The 16,422-nt window shown below is 44.9% G+C and overlaps 1 protein-coding gene across 1 annotated transcript in view; it reads right to left on the bottom strand.

The window, feature by feature from the left end:
• Nucleotides 1-16,422, bottom strand: part of LOC107124621 (semaphorin-6A-like) — a 232,193-nt gene that overhangs the window by 46,999 nt on the left and 168,772 nt on the right. The window contains 6 exon segments of the mRNA XM_015428117.1: nucleotides 2,635-2,685; nucleotides 2,823-2,843; nucleotides 8,057-8,115; nucleotides 14,823-14,903; nucleotides 15,022-15,162; nucleotides 16,362-16,422. The exon segment at nucleotides 16,362-16,422 is cut by the window's right edge and continues 1 nt beyond it. Of these exon segments, the coding sequence (XP_015283603.1) occupies nucleotides 2,635-2,685; nucleotides 2,823-2,843; nucleotides 8,057-8,115; nucleotides 14,823-14,903; nucleotides 15,022-15,162; nucleotides 16,362-16,422 (414 nt within the window).

Genomic DNA, 16,422 nt, shown 5'->3' on the forward strand with positions numbered 1-16,422 from the left:
CAGTTTAAACTGCCTCCCCTCCAAGGGCCAGCTTGCCTGAGCAAGCCAAGGGAAGGCATGGGGTGTGGCCTGATATGCTAATGAGTTTCTGCTGTTGGGGGTGGTCTATTATGCTAATGAGTTCCTGCTGGGCTTTTTCTACAAAAAAAGCCCTGTCAGCGTCCATACCAGGATCTGGCTTGGTGGAAATGCTGGTGTGATGTGAAAAGCTTGGAGGAAAGGTGTTTCTGTTGCTGCTGCTGAATGTTTGGAAGTACAAAACAAAAAAACCCTCTTTTTCACCATTTACTGAACAGATCTTTGGTATTAAAACGAAATACTGTTCCCCATGCAAAGCAAAGGTCAGGAATCTCCCCATTGGTCTTCTGGTGTTTTCATTACTATATTTGCAAACAAATGTCACTTGCAAATTTTACAACCCCTGTTGGAAAACAAGGTGTTTTTTTAAAAAAACAACAACAACACCTGTTTGCTTTACTGTTAAATGGACTTCCTACAACACCATCATTTGTGTGTCTCTCATTATGAGAAAAGTATTTGATTTTGTCATGTGAATTCTGAATGCTAAATTCTGTTGGACTGCCGCATATCTGCTACACAGTACAGATGGGACTAGAATTTAAACACTACATGCATTTCTTTTCCTCCTACAGGGGTGTACGTGTGTGCGAGCCTGTGTGCTCCTAACCTTCCTCTACCTACTGTGTTAATTCTCTCTTGCAAATGCCCATCAAAACTGTTTTTATCCAGCTAGGCTTGCTTCTGCTTTCAGAATAGCTGGTGGAAAAACAGCTGTGTATATATGGGGGCATTTGTGCTGGAGAATCATTGGATGGGCGAAGGGTTATGTACTTCCCCCTTGGCTCCTTTTGGTTTTGCCCTCCATGGCAAAGGATTGGGACCACCCGTTTGCTAATATGTTTTACCTAGGCCATCCATTTCTGCATTCAGTAGTCCATATGCCTAAGTGTTGCAAATGTAGAAACACTATAAAAACATTATGAATGGTATATACTCTATGCACATGGAAGAGAAGAAGAAGAAGAAGGTATTGGATTTATCCCCCACCCTTCACTACCCAAAGGTGTCTCAGAGCAGCTTATAAACTCCTTTCCCTTCCCCTCCCCACAACAGACACCCTGTGAGGTAGGTGGGGCTGAGAGAGCTTGGACAGAAATTGCTCTTTTTTCAAGAACAGCTCTGATCAGAACCACGACTTGCCCTGGTGCAAATGGAGGAGTGGGGTTCATCTATGGTTGCCAACTTCCAGGTGAGGGCTGTAGATCTTCCAGAATTACAACTGATCTCTAGAGATCACTGTAGGACTAACTATTTAGAGAAACTAACCAATCTTGACGTAAGAGGGGCATTTACAGCCCTCAGATTCCATGCCATTCCTTCAATGGTCTGTGTTGGTTGTTTTATGGGTTTACCTGTTGCCTTAAGAATCTGTCAATGTGGTTTGGGCGAAGTGGATGATATTGAGCACTATTTACTGAGATGCTCATGGCACGAATCACTTAGGCAGAGATTTATATACCCTATTTTACCTTTGCACAATGGATTCTCAAAACAGGAGTTGGTTGTTTTTTTGCTCTCTGATATGGATGTGTATGTTACCAGCAGAATGTCCCTGTTTGCTTTGGCGGCAAAAAAGATAAGATTAAGGCTAGGATTCAGTGCAAGTTAGTGAAGGGATAACTTAATGTGATGTATAAGGATTGTGTTTGTATTTATGTTGTGTTATGGCCAATGGCTAATACAATAAACTTGATGATGATGAACTGATCTCTAGGTGTCAGGGATCAGTTCCCCTGGAGAAAGTGATTGCTTTGGAGTCTACGGCATTATACCCCTCTGAGATCCCTCCCCAAGTCCTAGATTCTACCCTCAAATCTCCAGGAACTTCCCAATCTGGAGTTTGCAACTCTAGTTCATAATAATTTGTGAAAGAGCAAACTGTATCTACTTAAGGCCCCAGCCGTGTGCTTGAGGATCTTACCTTCTGCAAGGTTCCCAATTGCTTGGAGAGAACCTAGCTGCCAGTTATTTTTAGGCTCTGCCAGTTATTATGAGCACATGTAAAAGGCAGGGCTGGGACAGCAGGGGATCCCCCGATTTTGTGGGTTCCTGCTTGCTGCTGGCTGCCTGGCTGGTGGGGGGAAGCCCCACCCCAACAGCAACCACCACCAGCTACCCTCTCCCTCCCCTCCTGCAAGATTTAAAGCACCTTCCAGTTGATCGCAGTGAGCACATGGCCTGCCGATCATCTGGAGGGCCCTTTAAAACTTGAAGGAGGGGAGGAGAGGGGAGGGAGAGGGGCGGCTGCTGACTGCACACCTGAACTCCAAGAGGCGAATTGTCCAGTCACCAGACCACCAGCCATCCCTCCCCTAGATTATTGTATTTAAAAGCTGCATATTTAAACCATGTGAACGTACAAGGTATTTGACTCTTAACTTGAATTCCTAAGCATTCTCTTGAGAAAAGTGAATAAAATAACAGCACTTCAGGGAAGAGAATGATTAATTTAGTGAACCAGGCCCCAGAATGAAGATGATTCAAACTATTTTGGGAATGACTCTATCAGCTAACACACTGAGGAAGAATTTTGAAAGAAATCCAGACACTGACCATACACTGGAGTGTAAGACATTTCATGATCTGGTGAAATAGTTGAAATGTCTATGAAAAAAAAAATCAGGGCACAACATTAAAACAATAAAAATATGGAAGTATTTGATAAGACTGTAAAACATGATCCTTCCAAAATTGACCTGTACAGAAAAGCATTACAATGACATGACTAGGAACTTCCTTACCATTCAGGGCTACGAACGAATCTGGAAAAAAAAGAGAAAGGAGGGGAGGGGAAAGAATTATTTCTAACATTGCTCTGAGCTCTGTATCCACAAAACCTTGTGCACATCCTTGCTACTATTCATATAGTGGAAGTGTCCAGGAAGTTATCTTGAGCATCTCATAGAGGTTTATAATATTTGTTGCATCTTTTCTTAAATAAAACCTTATAGAGGGTTCACAGGCAGGAAGGAGGCACAGGATTCAAACCAATGTGAATGAAGGTCTATTTGCATAACTTAAGTTTAGTAGAAGAGAAAAGGCAACAAATGACTTGATAAACCATAGCAGTAAATCATAGAACAACAGAGGAAGGTAACAAGGCTGGCAAAAATATTGAAGACAGGGTTGTATAAGTTTTTTTGAACAAGGCCAGTGGGCCACATAGGTGTCCAGAACAAATTACACTAATAACTAGCTCTGTGCATAGGGATTGTTCTCACTCACTATATAAAGACTGATGACTTAAAAGTTGCCTTTAAAGGTAAAGGTTCCCTTGCTCGAAAGCCAGTCGAATCCGACTCTAGGGTTGCAGTGCTCATCTCCGTTTCAAAGCTGAAGAACCAGCGCTGTCCGAAGACGTTTCCGTGGTCATGTGGCCGGCATGACTCAACACCAAGGCGCACGGAACGCTGTTACCTTCCCACCAAAGTGGTACCTATTTATCTACTTGCAATTTCTTGCTTTAGAACTGCTAGGTTGGCAGGAGCTGGAACTAGAGACAGGAGCTCACTCCGTCATGTTGCCTTTAGGCTGTAGGAAAACTAAGGCTATCAACCTGTAACTATTGCATGGCTAACTCCTTTGAGTCAGCATAACAAAACAGGATCTTGCAGTAGTGCTGAAAGAGAGCCTTCTTCAAGATGATTAACAGTTAAATGGCTACTTGTTAAAAATATTCCTCTTACACAAAGAATATAGATATCTGAAGAAGTGAGCTGTGACTCACAAAAGCTCATACCCCACCACAAATTTTGTTAGTCATTAAGGTGCTACTGGATTCTGCATGATCAGATGCAACCGCAGGTGAGTCAGGGTTTTTTTTTTTTGCTGTTTGTTCCCGATGCACTTAAACGGGGAATTGATGAATCGCATCTCAGCACTGAGGGCTCCCTATGGAGCGTGCGATGATGCACATACTGAGAAGGAAGAAAAACAACGGCACGGAGTCAGGATGGCCTGATCAGACCATCCCGACGCCATAAGAGTGCACTGGAGCGATCAGACAGGAGAAAGTCCATCCGTGGCCCGTAGCAACCCGTTTGCTACGGGACTTTCCCTGGCGTCTTTTTACTCCACTTCTGTGATGGAGCAAAACGGGTTGCCAACAGGTATGGGGCACTTCCCAGATGTTCGTGTCTGATCACACCCTTAATCCGCCCGGCATTCACGCCTATGGCATGGCTACTTGTGCGTGTGATTGCGCCCTTAGTAAATGGGGCCATGGCCTTTGGTAGTATCATGTCTCACATTCAGTTTTGATGGAATTCATAAAAAAAGAATCAAGTCTGAAGTGAAATCTTGAGTTCAACGTATGTGCAATGAGAGTGAGCAATGCAATGAAGGATGTTATGGTCTCTTACTTTCAACATATAATACTCAGAACAACCCCGAATACCACTCAGTTATCAAATTCCTGTTATAGAAGGTGAAATAAAAGCCATGTTGGTGCAGAGTTGGCAGGATCAAACTTAAATATAGTGACAGTCATATTATGTACTGAACTACAGCACTGAACCATCTCATTGTATGTGAATAAACTTTTCTATACTGTACAAACTGTCCAGACTCCTTGCTTAAGGCTGATGTGGAAGAGAGATAAACTGATACAAAGTAACCAAGCAAAATGGACTTCAGTTATAAAGAGACTGGCATATTTAAAAAGTGCTCAAGCTATGCATAGTGAAATCAGGTTTCTCAGAGGGTCAGCATAAGCTAATTCCTAAACTTTATCAATTGTATTTCATTCATTGCAAAAAAAATTTTTTCATTCATTGCAAACTACGATTGTTTGGGCTATTTTACAAAGCTTAAAACAACATTTGGCTGACAACATGCAGACTCATTCTCTATGTTTTAATTTGTTCAGAACACCACAATCTTGGAGTATTTGGAACTCCACATGACAGTTTCTTTGAATTTAGGAGGTAGTAAATAATGTTCTCCCAAAGTTTTGGAACAGTTGTATTCAGCCACTCAAAAGTTTTAATCTTGGCTGTAGTAGCTGGTATCCTCAAGATACTTCCAGGTGTAATCCTATTGACTTCACTAGACCTACCTGTACAAGCATTACAGTTTAACTGCTTTACAGTTAACAACTCAGCGGGTCTGAACTCATTTATTCTTACTGATATCAGTGGAATTTGCTTCTAGGTTAATATGTTCAGGGTCTGAGTCTAAGGCTTCATCCTTAAGTAAGGTCCCTCAATGCAGTGAAATGTACTTCACAGTACATGTACTTAGGATCATCTTTTCTATTTGTTTAATCATGCACTGTCCTGCCTCCCCCACATCCTTAACCAATTACAATCAATTAACGTCATGGGGATAAGGATATTTAAGACAAGTTGAAGATGCCCCTTGAATTATCCTTAAGCACTACTGAAGGAATTAGAATATGGCTGCTCCGTGTCAAGTCCCAGCACAGAGGCAGTAATTTAAATGACTTCTGGCACATCAACTTCTCAATGTTTCTCCTGAGGTTGGAAAAGAGAAGCTGTTTTTTAAGAGTTCATAAAGAAGGTAACTTCTACAGTGTAGCTTCCAAATTTTGAAATTAGATAATTGACCATGGGTGCGTTCTTCATCTCAAGGGCTGGATTTGATTTGCATCACTTTATGTTACTGTGATCTGTAGGGTTCCCAAGTACCTACCTTCGATCCAGCGGGGGACACATGCTTCCCTGCCAGAAGATTCTTGCTTGGAACACAGGCACTGCACTATTCTGTCGCCCAGATGTGACATAGGCACGTAGCTGGGCGACGCTCTGGTAATGGGACTGGAAACTCGATGGTACCATCGAGTTTCCAGCCCCATTGCTACAGCGTCGCCCGGCTACGTGCCTATGTCACATCTGGGCGACAGAATAGTGCAGCACCTGTGTTTTCCCCACAGGAATGGCCCCGTGAAGAACTATACATCCCCCACCGAATTAAGGTAAGTACTTGGGAGCCCTGGTGATCTGCTTTTTTTTTTTGTCAACAAGAATGACACCAGAATAAAGGACATTAGCATGTTGGGCTAGGACTTGGGAGACCCACGTTCACCAATCCCTTCTAACTCTATCATGGCAGATCACTGGGTGACCATGGGCCTCTCTCTGCCTAACCTACTTCATAAGGTTTGTGAGCAGGACAAAACAATGTTGCAAGCAGTTTTGGGTTCCCAGTGGTGAGAAAAGTGGGTATATGTATCTACATAAATAAACAATGCAAAACCAAACATGTTCTTCAAAACCTGTGAAAGTACATTTAGAACAGGAGTAAGGATTCCCAATTTTCCACTCTATGGCCAATATATATATGAAGAAGAACTAAGTGATAAAATGTTTTCCTGGGCAGTACCACTTCAGGATACAAGGGGGGAATTATCTATTTGAATGTGCATCTGTCCTTGCATGTAGGAAACTATTGTCTAAGAAAGGAGGGTTTGCTTCACCTTCTCTGTGGCATGCTACTTTTCTGCATACAGGGGATTTTTTATGAGAAAAGAAGCTTTCAGACTTCTGACCCTCCACTTGCAGTGTAAAGGCTCAGAAGTGTTACCCTGCTGCATGTATTGCCTGGGCTTGTGTTCCCATCTCCCCAAATGGCTCTGTTGTTTGAAAATGGCACTGGGAAATTGTTACACATGTTAGTGTGCAAAATGTAGTTAGCTTCTTAAGGTTTATGTGATTGGTTTACATATTATTCGTCATATTTTGTGTTTTTTGAAATGTACTATTTCAATCTTATTAAAAGATTTTCAGTCTTCTCAAGAACGAATGACTGGGACAGGCACTATGAAAAACACTTCTGGCCTATTTCCCAGCTCATTCTACATATAAACGTACCTTAATTGGCTCAAAGTCTAAGATATTGTGCTGAGGTGATTGTAGCAGGAAGATATGTCATGCATCAGGTATAAATTATAACAACCTTAGAAATCTCTATTTCCCACCCATTCTGCATTGTCTCTCCTGGATAAATGTGTTCTGCCAGCAATGCAATAGTTTAGGCAACCTACAGAAGGCTAAAATGCTCCTTGCCCTCCTACCTCATTTCTGTTTCAGCTGCTGGCTGGTAGAACTATACCTAGTTATGTACACTTTAGTACACCTGGACCAAAACTTAGCTTGTTTAGCTTGTGGTTATTTGCCTGAGCAGATATGTAGCCTAAACCAAAACCTGATCTTACATTTGTAAAGCAAACATATATTTGTTTAAAGTGACTTTGTACATTTGCATTTAAAGTTTCTAGCAGGATTCTGACTTGCTGCTTCCTCATGGATTGAGCTGAATGTTTGGAAGTGACCAAATGTTTGGAAGTGAAAATGTAAGAAGCCCAAAACTACAAGTATTTGTCCTATTTCACAACCCTGATTGGCTGCTGTACCATACTTTGTTTGCAAACAGCCATTCCTCCTTCTAGTAACAATGATGTCATTTAGGCAAGTCACATTGGCCAGCATCACTGTTACCAGGATGAACAATTCATTGTCCAATTATTGTCACATTTATAAAGCGCTCATATCAGAAGTGCAAAGAGCTTTCTCTGTGCTTCTGATTATTAGGCACTGGGAAGAAATTACTGAGTGCAGAAGGTACATGATTCCAATATCCAGATACCTCCCTCCATGAAAAATCAACCCTTTCTAGTGGTTCAGCTCAGCTTTACTCCTAATTCAGAGATGGTGCAAGATATCAAAAAGCACTATTATTAACTGAATTGTGACGCACAACCTAGGTATGATCTATAATTAAATCTCCTCCAGAGCTAGATTTTAATTCCAACATAATTGCCATTTAAGTGGGTGATATTTTTGTACCACCAGTTTCCTTGAATGTTTCTCTCACCTTTTTAAAGGTCTGTTGTTCTAAGTGCTGTTTCTGCTATTGTTATGACTACTTTTGCTAATCCTGAGCTGGCAGTATTCAAGCAGTTATAGAAATTCTCTAGTATAAGATAAATGGAAAAGTAAAAACATGTTTTGCTTACTTTGGCAGTCACCCAGTCCATCAGTGTTGCCATGCTCTATGTCCTGCTCAAACTCCAGGCTACATAACAGAAAGAAACATAATGGAGTGAATTACTACACTCACAGGCCTCACTGCATACAAGTCATAGAGATGGCCAGTGAAAAGATAGGACAGAAACCAATTGTTCTTCTAACACTTGCACGATACACACATAAAACAATTCATACTGCTTTAATCTTGAGGGTTTTTTTCCAGGTAAACAATACTTTTGCAAACATTTCCCCTCTGTAAATTCTACCACTGTCAATCAGATACTTGAAACATTCAAAAAGACACAAAATTATCCAGCTAACCAAATATTCCCCACATACTGTTTTCAGATGACATTGAAAATGGCCACTGTAACAAGCACAGCCCAGGACCTATGCATAGATTTCCAACGGCATATATAATGAATGCACAGTAGTGCAGCCAGTTTGGGTGTCTGGGCTGCCACTGCCAGTATGACATGATGTTTAAATGTGATGTAACAATACACATTCCTATGCATATTGGCTGAAAATGTATTATTTGCACTCCCTAAATGGAAGGTTTTGAGCTCATTTTATGGTGTATTAAGAATCTAAAACGTATGGGGGTAAGAACTGGTTATTAGAGAGTCAAACACAGGGTTAGGTATGCATTGATAAATCTGGAATGATGGGTGCTACACTGTGCAGTTCCATTGGCGCAGCTGCACGCTGACGGAGTGACTGTGCAAACGCATGCTGGCATAGATGTGGGCGTTCCAGGGGGCGTGGTGTGTTAGGTGGCTCCCAAAGCATTTTCGGCGTAAGAACGCCCTCCAGAACAGATGCAAAAATGCCAGTGCAGCCCACTGGCAACCATGGTAACTCCTTATTCTCTCCCCCCCCCACAGCTGTGGTCATGCCCATGGGAACCGAAGCAGCTCAGGATAGTGACCAAGTGCACACCCAATCAGCACATTCCTTATGCCAGCCCCACCCCTGCTTAGCACTCAGTCATGGCCCTCCGCCCAACAAATGGTTCCAAGAGGTTGGCCCACAACTCCTGAGGTAGGGCGCACAGCACAGAATGCTGTCTGACTGCTCCCTGCCATACGGACTTAGGGCAAGTGCACATGTACCTTGGTGGTGGGCAAAACACAGGCAGGCCATCGAGGACTGCTGAGCAAGCACTTGGGGGAATACACCACAGGCCGAGCAAAGTCCACACTCTGTGGATCTCTCCCAGATTTTGGCCTGCACAGATACTCCAGCTCCTCCACCAGGATTCCAAGGGGAGCCCCCACTCTCCCCCTTGGCCAACAACAGTGGCAATGAACCACACTGGATATGGCAGCTCCTGTTCCTAAATCCAGCAGCTGGAGGGGCAAGCAGTGGTCCCCCAGACACACATGAACTGCACACACCAAGTGGATAGGTGTGTTGGGGGCCATTCAGGGCAGCTGCTGGGGGGAGATGGCAAAGGTGGCGGCAGTGCAGTAGACTGCTTACACTGCCAGTTGGCAGCACTCCCCCTGCACAAAACACAGCGGCAGGTGGGGAGCCCCACCAGCCTGAGTACTGAGTGATCCCACATGATGGCCAAATCCTTCCCTTGCAACTGCAGAATGCCCTGATGCTGCTGACAAAGTGTGTCTCCCAATACATGGAGGACTATGGTAGGAGGGAGCACATGAGTGTGTGTGTGCTGTGCAAGCCACATAATGTTCACAAACACAACAGCAGTGGGGCCCCATCCTGACAATAATTCTGCCACAGCAGTGGACACAGATGGGTGGCAGGGAAAGGCTATGGACCAGGCCACCATTTCCCCAGCCAAAAGCACAAGACCGCACAGCCAAAAATTGCAGGGCCACCCTCTAACCTTCTTGAAACAGGTGAGTTGGCAGCCAGGGGGGTGGAGGGAGATGTCCTGGCACAGCAGGGATCCAACCTGAGAATGGTATGGGTTGTCCCTAATGGAATGACTCCGGCTGTGGTCCTTGGTGCCAAGGGGCCAGCATGGGCTGATGACCCATCTAGGAACTGCTGTGTAAATGACGCTGTTGGCTGTAGGGGCCACCACTGCAATGATGCTTGGTGGTTGCAATCTGTGCTGCTGAACAGAGATGGTCAATTTCACAGGGCAGTCCTCTACAGAGGACCACTAGGGCCATCTGGATCTCAGGGATATTTTGGTAGGCAAAGGAGGGGCTCAGACGGCACATAGCAGTGGCTACCAGCCAAACTTTACCATGGAGGGCAAAACCAAAGGGAGCAAAGGTCGGTATGTGCATCAGCCTTCCTGATGGCCCTTCTGCAGCACAGCTACCACAGTAGTAAATGCCATTGCTAGTTGTGCCAAGCCAAGTCCCAGCTACCCACAACCATTCTGTGGTCCAGTGCCCACAGAGCTAGGAGAACCCACCTTTCATGAGGTAGGTGCATGGGGCCTGCACCATGCAGATGTGCAGTTCCTTCCATGACCCTGCCATGTTTACAGAAATTACAGGTCATCTGACTGGCCTCTCACGCAACCCGCACATGCCCAAGCCATCTCAAATGGTAGAAATTCCTAGCTCTGCACACACTGATACCCCTTCGTTATCTCAGGGGACCAAACCATTATGAAAAACAGAATGGGTGACACTGGTGGGGTGTCTGAGGAAGGCCTGAAGGGGCCGAAATGTGAGGCTCCCCATGGGGACAGCCATGGAGGTACAATAGATGGGTAAAACATTTTGACCCCTAGAACCATATGCATTCCGGCCCCTTCGGGCCTTCCTCAGTAGTCAATATTCTTTATATTGACCACTGAGGAAGGCCTGAAGGGGCCGAAATGTGTATGGTCCTTAGGTCAAAAAGTTTTACCCATCTATTATATTTGCATAATAACTAACTTGGTTGTATAAGCCTTTTAAGTCTGAGACTTAGACTATTTCTTTTTACCGCAGTATGCTTTAGCTATGTGTACACCCTAATAAACATTTGTATTTTTATATAATATAGTTGTTAGCTTGACCCTCTTACGTTTGCAGCTGATTTTGGGTTGAGTTTCCCCCCCTCTCCTTCTTTCAGTTTCCACAGCCATGGAGGACCAAGGGGGCCAGTGCCACGCAGCCCTGTTCAAGGCCCTGTGCCACTCCCTTTGGAGGCCAGAGGCTCTGAAGGCTGTGGCAGATGGGCCACAGAGATGCCACCCCACCCCAGCCCTAGTCAAGCCCTGTGCCTGGCCACTTGTGGTCAGGAGATGCATCATGTTTGCTCCATCCTTGCAAGCAGCCCACCGTGGCAGCTCCAAAGACTACCAATTCGAGGCATGAATGGGCAGTGGAGGAGGGTGTGCCCGGAGCGGAGGCTGCCATGCGGGCAGCGATCCCCCCATGGTGGTGAGTGGCCATGGCATTGAGGTGCTGTGTGGTTAAGTGTCATAGGCGCTGATACCACCTGATCTCAGCTGTGGGGCCCAGGATTTGCCCTGTACTGCCCTGTGGTGCCCTGACCTATTTCCCCACACCCCGCAGGCAACTCACAGGGTAAGGATGCTGTTGCAGGGCTGTCCTTCAAAGTCACTGAGGTGGGCCAAGGCTGCAGCAGCAGCCAGAGCAGCTGTGGACTGGCCCCTAGCTCCACAGAGGAGGGGGAGTCTGCCACTGTCATGCCCCCATCTCTGCAAAGAGTGCTCCTTAGACACCTCTGGGGCGTCATGCCAAGGGCCCTGTGCCCACATGTGTAGCCAGGAGGAGATGGAACTGAGTGGCAGGGAGGAGGATGGCGGCTGAGGGAGGTGAGGCAGAGGGTGATTGCACTGGTACCTGCCTAGGAACTCCTGTGGGCTGACTGCTGTGTTCTCCCCCTGTTCCTAGGTCCCTATTCCCTGATGTTTGGTGCTGATGTCATAGAGAATCTACGTGGCCTGACCCCAAGAAGGCACATGGCAATGGCAGCCTCTGTCATTCTGTGGTTGCTGGGCATCATAGATTCCCTGGGCCTAGCAGCCAGAGAAAACGAGATGCAGAGGGCAGATTTGACATCTTTGGATGGCAGCAGTCCTGCCAGATTGGGGTAGGGGGTAGGCATTGGCAGTGGCGAGGGAGTGCCCCCTGGGCCAGGTGATGCAGCTGCTGGTGCCCTGGAGAAGGGGGGGGGTTATGCCCTTTGCTGGGTCCCAAAGCAGAGGGCCCTCATCAAGCATAGCCTGTCCTGCCCACCCATTCCCCCATGTGGGTGGGGATTGAACGTGAGCATCTGGAGAAGTGTTGTGAGTGGTGGGAAGCCTTTTCCATGGGACAACAATGGGGGACTGGCAGCATCTGTGACAGCAGCTCTTGGGCACACGGAGGGGCTTCTTGCTGTTGAGAGGGATGTGCATGTGCATGAGGGACATGGGTGCATCAAGCAGCTGCTGGGGGACCTATCGGAGGCTCTTCAGGCCTCCCAGGCCCCCTCTTGCTCATCTTCCTGCAGGGGTTGCAGGAGGGTTGCCTCGACAGCATGGGCACCCTGTTGGATGGCACAGCTGTCAGTAAGCGGAGGCCACCCATGTATATGCATTCTTGTCTGTTGTGGCCCTTGGGGCCCTGTGCACTCTGTGTGGAGTGACACTATGGTGTCTCCCTGGGGCGGCTGGTTGACACTGGTTGACACAGGTGGCTAGGGCTTCTGAAAGGAGATGGTCTTTTTAAAAGGGTGTGTGCTGCATGGGAGGAGCGAGGCTCCTGTGGCCCGACCCTCTCTGCCCCCTGACAAGACGGATGCTTGACTCTGCCCCCTCAACTCATATGGTGCCCATTGGTCCTGCCTGCCCTGTCTATCATGCCACCCCCACCTGGCAACAATACCAGGGGAGAATGCTTATGGAGCACTGCCAACACTGATGGAGCACTTTCCCCCCTATTAGGCCACCACATAACTTTCCTCTCAGGATGGTAACTAGTGGCACCACTGTTGTGCCCCATCCAGCCACCACAGAGCAGGCACAACAGAGGATTGCTCTGCCCATTTCTGTGACCAAAGTACAATGGCCTCAATTTAATAATTTTAGCTTCTAGGCAGAATTCAGGCTTGATTTGCTTTAGAACCCACTTATTTGTCCTTTTGATGGTCCATGGTATCTGTAAAACTCTAATGAAATCCAAAATTTTGGAAACCTGATTGTACCCCAAATTGTCACTAAGAACATAAGATAAGCCAATGTTGGATCAGGCCAATGGCCCATCCAGTCCAACACTCCGTCACACAGTGGACAAAAATACCAGGTGCCATCAAGAGGTCCACCAGTGCGGCTAGGACACTAGAAGACCTCCCACTGTTGCCCCCCCCCACCAGGAACCAAGAATACAGAACATCACTTTCCCCAGAACGAGAGTACCTGTCTATACCTTGTGGTTAATAGCCACTGATGGAACTCTGCTCTATATGTTTATTCAGTTCCCTCCCCATCAACGTGTATTTATAGTTAGGATTTATGGCTACAATGTGCATCACTTTGTACTTGGCCACACTGAACCCCATTTGCCATGTTGATGCCCAGTCACCCATCCTCAACAGATCCCTCTGGAGTGCCTCACAATCCTCCGGGGTTCTCACCACCCTGAACAACTTCATGTCATCCTCAAATTTAGCCATTTCACTGCTTACTCCAAATTATTAATGAATGAGTTAAAAAGCATTGGACCCAGTACTGATCCCTGCAGTACCCCACTGCTTACCACCCTCCACTGTGAAAATTTCCCATTTATACTCACTCTCTGTTTCCTATTAATTAGCCAGTTTTTGATCCATAAGAGGAGTTGTCCTTTTATCCCATGACTATTGAGCTTACTTTGGAGCCTTTGATGAGGAACTTTATCAAAATCTTTCTGGAAGTCAAGGTAAACAACATCTATTGGGTCCCCCTTGTCCACATGTTTGTTCAATCCCTCAAAGAACACTAACAGGTTAGTGAGACAAGCTCTTCCCTTACAGAATCCATGCTGAGTCTGCCTCAATAGTTTTTGTTCATCAATGTGCCTACTAATTCTTTCCTTAATAACAGTTTCCACCAACTTACCTGGTATCGATGTCAGACTGACTGGCCTGTAATTTCCCAGTCCTCAGGAATGGAGGCAGATTTTATGAAAGATTACATATTTTTGTCAGGAGATCTGCAAGTTCACATTTGAGTTCTTTCAGAACTCTTGGATGTATGCCATCTGGGCCTGGTGATTTATCAGTTTTTAAGTTGTCTATCAGTCTTAGGACCTCCTCTCTCGTCACCATTTTTTCAGAAGGGCAAAAGCAGCTTTTAGATTGGGAAAATAACATAGGAGAATGCCCTCCACCTCCGAAGTGGCTTTTAAATAAAGTCAAAGATTTGGGAGACCTCCCATCTCCCATCTATTGGTGTCCTGTAAGTGACATCATTATGTTACGAGTTTCCATCCCTGGAAGAAGCACTTAATGATGCTGGGCAGATTTGGGGAAATGCACAGCCTGATGGCATTTCAATAGAAGCTCAGTTATCTGAAGCATTAGGATGGGAGGGGGAGAAATGGCACCCCATTGTTCTTAGTGGCACCGCTGTGTTTCATGTAATGTATACTTCTAGCCTTCTCAGAAAGAAATTTGCATAAAATAATACTGTGGAAATGGGAAGAATGCCATTAGAAAAACCCTTTCGTTATTCCCTTTCTTTACTAAAAGTGCTAGGGTTTATTGCCTGTTGGTTTTCCAAAGGCATATTTTAGCAATTCTATTATAGAAAGCCACAACATCCCCCTAATGCCAATTACCACTTACCTATCTTCAGTTAAGAGCTGCATGCATGCTTCATTTCCCTTCATCCATCCACAGTATGGGTCTCTAGAAGCTATGCAGGCCCTTAATAAAGGAGATGTACATGGATCATTCTAGAACTCTTTGCTAGTAGTGTCAGTACTATATTATGATTTTGATAAAGGGGCAGACAATGAAAGAAAGAATGTCAAGAAATACCTACTTCTTGCACTTGCCATGACGTTCACACCTTCCCAGGGGAACCTTTATTAAGCAGGTTGAGAATGCTACATAGAGGGCGCTGCTCTGCTTGTCTAGTTGCATGCCAATAATTCGTTTGTCTTCCATCCCATCATAGCTGCATCTGATTAGAAAAAGAAAAGGAGGATAGTCACATAGTTCACGGACAACTGGATTATAACAGTAATTTTTCTAAGCAACCAGAAGCACAGAAATTTTCAGTTTAGGAAAGAGGCATATAATTATGCTTATTACTTTAGGCAACATTAAACTAGATGATCATATATACCCAATATCCAGGCTTGCTGGAGCATGGTGAAGAGGTGGGAAGGCAGTGTAGTTTTGAGTGCAGAGAGCACAGACATGCTTTGTTTTTCTTCTCCTGTCAAGATCTCTGGCATGTCCAGTGGCGTTTGTGGGCAACAGAATCCGTCCCCATTCCTTTGCCTGTCATACAAATTACTAGCCTTGCCATGGATCACTTACCATATTTAAATGGTACATTGGGTGGTGAATTGGGGGTGAAAACAGAATCTGAGTAGGATCATTTGCTCAAGTTAGTGGTCCATTTTTCATGGTGAAATCAAAATGTATAAAAACAAACAAAATAATAAACATTTAAAGTTCAATTAAAACCAGAACCAAAACTAACTCCAATGTTTGCTCATTTTCTGTGAGGGCAGCCCTGTGCTTGAGAACCAATTTTTGAACGGATGGGCAGTTCATGGCTCTGCCTCTATAACTGTAGAAAGGGTCTCCTTAATGCTTTTTGCAGTCAAGACGGTCATTGCCACTCATCGGAAAACAATTGTGGTACCCACTCTTACACAATGGCATAAAAAGTTGTGAGATTTATATATTATGGCAAAACTCTCGGATAATCTTACGCATTTTGACAAATTACCTGCTCCCACCTCTTTTGTCGCAATGTGGTTTCCGAATTTGGAATATCTGTCTCAGCATAATGATACCCCCAAGGTGATTGATGACTTGCGACTGTGGTAAAGTAGTTACATTTGTGTTACATACTATAACTTGCTCACTAACCTCATGCTTATTTCACCAAGTTTGATGGCAACGCATCACCCAAACGGCTTATTGGACTCATGCTTACTTTGTTCACTATGGACACTCAGTCTATGGCTTAATGTTTCATATTTACTCTTAAAATGCTTGTTAACTCTGTATACAATCATCTATATACTTAAAGTTCTTATATATCTCTATGTATTTTCAAACAAAACTTAATAAAAAGCACTGTACAAAAACAAAACAAAACAAAACAAAACAAAGCAGAATGAAGATATACTCAATGATGCATACTTTTCAGGATTGTAAATGCTCATCTCCTCCAGGAAAAGGCTGTCACTTAGAAAACCACTCT

This window comes from Gekko japonicus, unplaced genomic scaffold (assembly GCF_001447785.1).
Source record: "Gekko japonicus isolate JY-2015 unplaced genomic scaffold, Gekko_japonicus_V1.1 scaffold485, whole genome shotgun sequence".
In the NCBI taxonomy this organism is placed as follows: domain Eukaryota; kingdom Metazoa; phylum Chordata; class Lepidosauria; order Squamata; family Gekkonidae; genus Gekko; species Gekko japonicus.